The sequence below is a fragment of the Phlebotomus papatasi genome, chromosome 3 (assembly GCF_024763615.1).
Source record: "Phlebotomus papatasi isolate M1 chromosome 3, Ppap_2.1, whole genome shotgun sequence".
Classification (NCBI taxonomy): Eukaryota; Metazoa; Arthropoda; class Insecta; order Diptera; family Psychodidae; genus Phlebotomus; species Phlebotomus papatasi.
Genome location: NC_077224.1, coordinates 1,866,299 through 1,869,785, shown reverse-complemented (window position 1 = coordinate 1,869,785; position 3,487 = coordinate 1,866,299). Strand labels below are relative to the sequence as shown.

At 36.5% G+C, this 3,487-nt stretch overlaps 1 protein-coding gene across 1 annotated transcript; it reads left to right on the top strand.

The window, feature by feature from the left end:
- The first annotated feature begins 1,234 nt into the window (after nt 1-1,234).
- Nucleotides 1,235-2,605, top strand: LOC129806440 (putative inositol monophosphatase 3). Its single transcript, XM_055855031.1, has 2 exons — nt 1,235-1,613; nt 1,682-2,605. The coding sequence occupies exons 1-2, from the start codon at nt 1,431-1,433 to the stop codon at nt 2,528-2,530; spliced, it is 1,032 nt and encodes a 343-aa protein (XP_055711006.1). The 5' UTR covers nt 1,235-1,430; the 3' UTR covers nt 2,531-2,605.
- Nucleotides 2,606-3,487: the final 882 nt, after the last annotated feature.

Here is a 3,487-nt window from a genome sequence, read left to right as displayed (position 1 = left end):
TTATCAATTTTTAAAAAAGTGTTCATAGAATTATAACATTAAAACTGAGGATATCCATTCTTTTAGTCAAGATACATCTTAATATCGCCTACGATTGATTAGTGGATAAATCCCATTTATTTAAAAAATTAATGAAAAATCGCCTTGACCACACTACCCCTGTCCCAAACCTCCCCGGTCACCCTATTAAAATAATAAGAAGTGATTAGAAATCCCTTTAACTCTGTCGGTCCGGAGTATACGAAAATATCTTAGTCCAAAAATTAATCGGATCCCTGCATAAAATATCTTAGATTTGGATGTCCTTAAAGTAAGTAATCATCCACAAAAATTGGATCTTTATCGGATCTAAATAATTAAAAAAATGTTTTTTTGTAGAACGTCTATATTTTCCTTTGGGTATTAAAAGTTAAAGTCAAAAAATGAGGCATTTAGAAGTATCGGAGCAGGGTGTCTTCTATGGCAAAAATGTAGCCCTAAGTGGAGTCTATTGTGTGCTGAAGAGAGTACATTAATATTTAGTTTAGTTTAGTTTATATGATTTTTCAAATGTTGCTTTCTTAGGTCATTTTTGGGAAATTTTAGTTTGATTTTGTTTTTCCGCTCCCAAGGATTTTTTGAAAAAATATCACATAATATTCAAGTTGAAGCACAACCAAGGGGGAGATGTTAGTCGAAAAATCGTGTACACCACTTCCAGCACTTCCTAAATTTGTATGGAAAACGTCACAGACTTCCGGAAATGCCATAGGTGATTCCCAGCACTTCTTCCACTTCTAAGCACTTCCAAGTACTTCAGGCGTTTAAATTTAAAAGAAACGCCTGAAATCTAATTTGAATTTTCTTTAACACTTGGATTATTTTTTTGGCTTTTCTTTGGATATCGTAATTGCATTTTAATTTAACTAAAAATAAAATTTATATTTTAACTATTTCTTCTGGAAGGCTAATTTTTTTATATTAATTTGGAAAAGGTATTCATACTTGCATCAGCACTTGCTGGAGGCAAAGGGAAATCTTCTGTGTCTTATGAAATTATTCTAAACATTTTCCTCTATATAATTTCATCCCTTTCAGGATTTTGACCTTTTCGGGATTTTGGTTTCGAGATTTTGGCTTTCGGGATTTTGGCTGCCATCGCTCCTTTTATTACAATTTGTTATGTTTTTTTTATTATTTATTTTTTTGTGGCAAGTAGCCAGTTTGTCGTTTGTATTTGACTATGGTTCAAATGAGAATCTCAATTATCAAAAGCTTCAAAGGCTTACCTTGAACTCCTCACCACGTAGAGGAATTTCCCCTGAGCTGATTCAGATCCGCGGGTCTATGTCTACAGAGTGTCCTTTTGAATCTTTAAATCCGGAAGACAATGAGTTCAGGTGAATAGGGACTTCCGAGGAGATTTGTGTGTCTGCAAATTAATTTCCAAGATGAATCTGGGTGGCTCAATACGTATCAATAAGTGTGGACTGCTCATCCTGTTTACTGCTCTCTTCTTTCTTACATACTATGTGCTAATTGGGAGTCCTAATCCCTCGGAATTGGTCACCAGAGACCCCAATTCTGTGAATCTACGGAAGCTTCTAATTGGCGCTATTCAGGCAGCTGAAAAGGTGAGTCTCATTTCCCAAGAAGGTTTTATTGAGATCATCCAGATCAAATGGTTACTTTGGCTTTTCAGGGAGGCGTGGAAGTGGTGACAGTGTCCAAAAGTGCAGATTTCCATGTCAAGAGCAAGGGAAAGACAGCTGAAGGGGCTAATAATCCTGTAACAGAGGCTGACTTCAAATCCCACTGTGTTATGCAGTTTGGGCTTCATCATATCTTCCCCCGATTGAGGATCATCTCCGAAGAGGACTCCAGCAAGATGGTCTGTCCAGATGTAAAGCTTTTCGATCTGGATCCAACAGTTCTCAGAGAGACTCTGACCATTCCTGACGAAACTGTTGACATTGACGATGTAACTGTTTGGATTGATCCATTGGACGCTACTCAGGAATACACAGAGCATCTCTTTGAGTACGTTACGACAATGGTGTGCGTGGCCATCAAGGGAAAGCCCACAATTGGAGTAATTCACAATCCCTTTACCCAGAAGACCACATGGGCTTGGGCAGGAGTTGCCTCTTCGGAGGATTTACATAGGGTCAAGAAGGAGGACGTTAGCGATAGAGTGACTGTGATTGTGTCTCGTTCGCACACGGGAGAAGCAAGGAACTTCTCGAGGGGTGTCTTTGGGGAGAATATGCAAATTTTGACAGCAGCTGGGGCTGGATATAAGGTTCTCCAGATTATTTCTGGCAATGCCACAGCCTACCTTCACACGACAGCCATCAAGAAATGGGACATCTGCGCTGGAGATGCTATTCTACGAGCTGTCGATGGAAAGATGACTAATTTGTTCAATGAGGAGCTAAGTTATGGGCCCAATGAACCCGTACTGAATGCCAAAGGACTCCTGGCAGCTTTCAGGAACAACCATGAGAAATACATTGAACGTATCATTGACTACAAAGCCAACAAAGTTTGATAAGTCTCAAGAGTTGTTTGAAATTGTAAAGAAATTTATTTATGGCCAAATAGAAAAGATTCACCAGGGTTAAAAGTTTTTTTTTTGAGCCTTGATTTCCTTTGGTTGCCTCATTGACCTGTAAGGGAATTCTGTAACGATTATGACAATATCATGACCAACTTTCTTGATAAATTCCAAAGCAGGACAATATTAACTCTTTCCGGACCGCAGCATATGCTGCAAGCCAATTTCACCATTTTTTAATCAAAAATATCTAAGCTCAGGAATTAATTGAGGTCCTACAAAAAATATCTTACATTTGGACATCCTTATAGTTTGTAATCATCCACAAGAATAGGATTTTTATCAGTTCTAAATAATTAAAAAACATTGTTTTTCACAGAACATTCATATGCTGCTTTGGGTACGAGAGTCCCAAAAGAGACGAAAGAGTTAAAGCCTACTGAGGATCGAATGCCCATTGCAAGATGCTTTATAAATCTTTTAGTAGGGGAGACTGGGGCAAAAAGTCACAAATCGAAAAATTCAAAATTCAATATTTTCCAAGGTAAAAAAGATAGCGGCCCAATTTTTTTTCTATAGATAGCCTCCATAGATCTTCTTCAATGTCGTAAGTTTGTTAAAATTTGAACAAGGAATATAGAAAATAAAAAATATCGAAATTTTTAGCCATATTTTTGAAATATTTTCCTTACAGAAGATAACAATTAATTACCTACTTATTTTCCAAAATTGTTGCACTGGTGAATATTTTCTAAATTACCTGGATATTCTTTGAATACGAATCCGATAGGGTAAATGTCCTAATTCAAAACCATTTCCAGACTCTTTAATTTTGACAGAAGATTCATCATAATTAAGTTCATATTTTTTCTGAAGAAAATTACATTAATTGCTCCTTAACTCTTCTAGAATGTTAAAATTCTTTAAATATAATTTTGGGGTAAAAAGTAA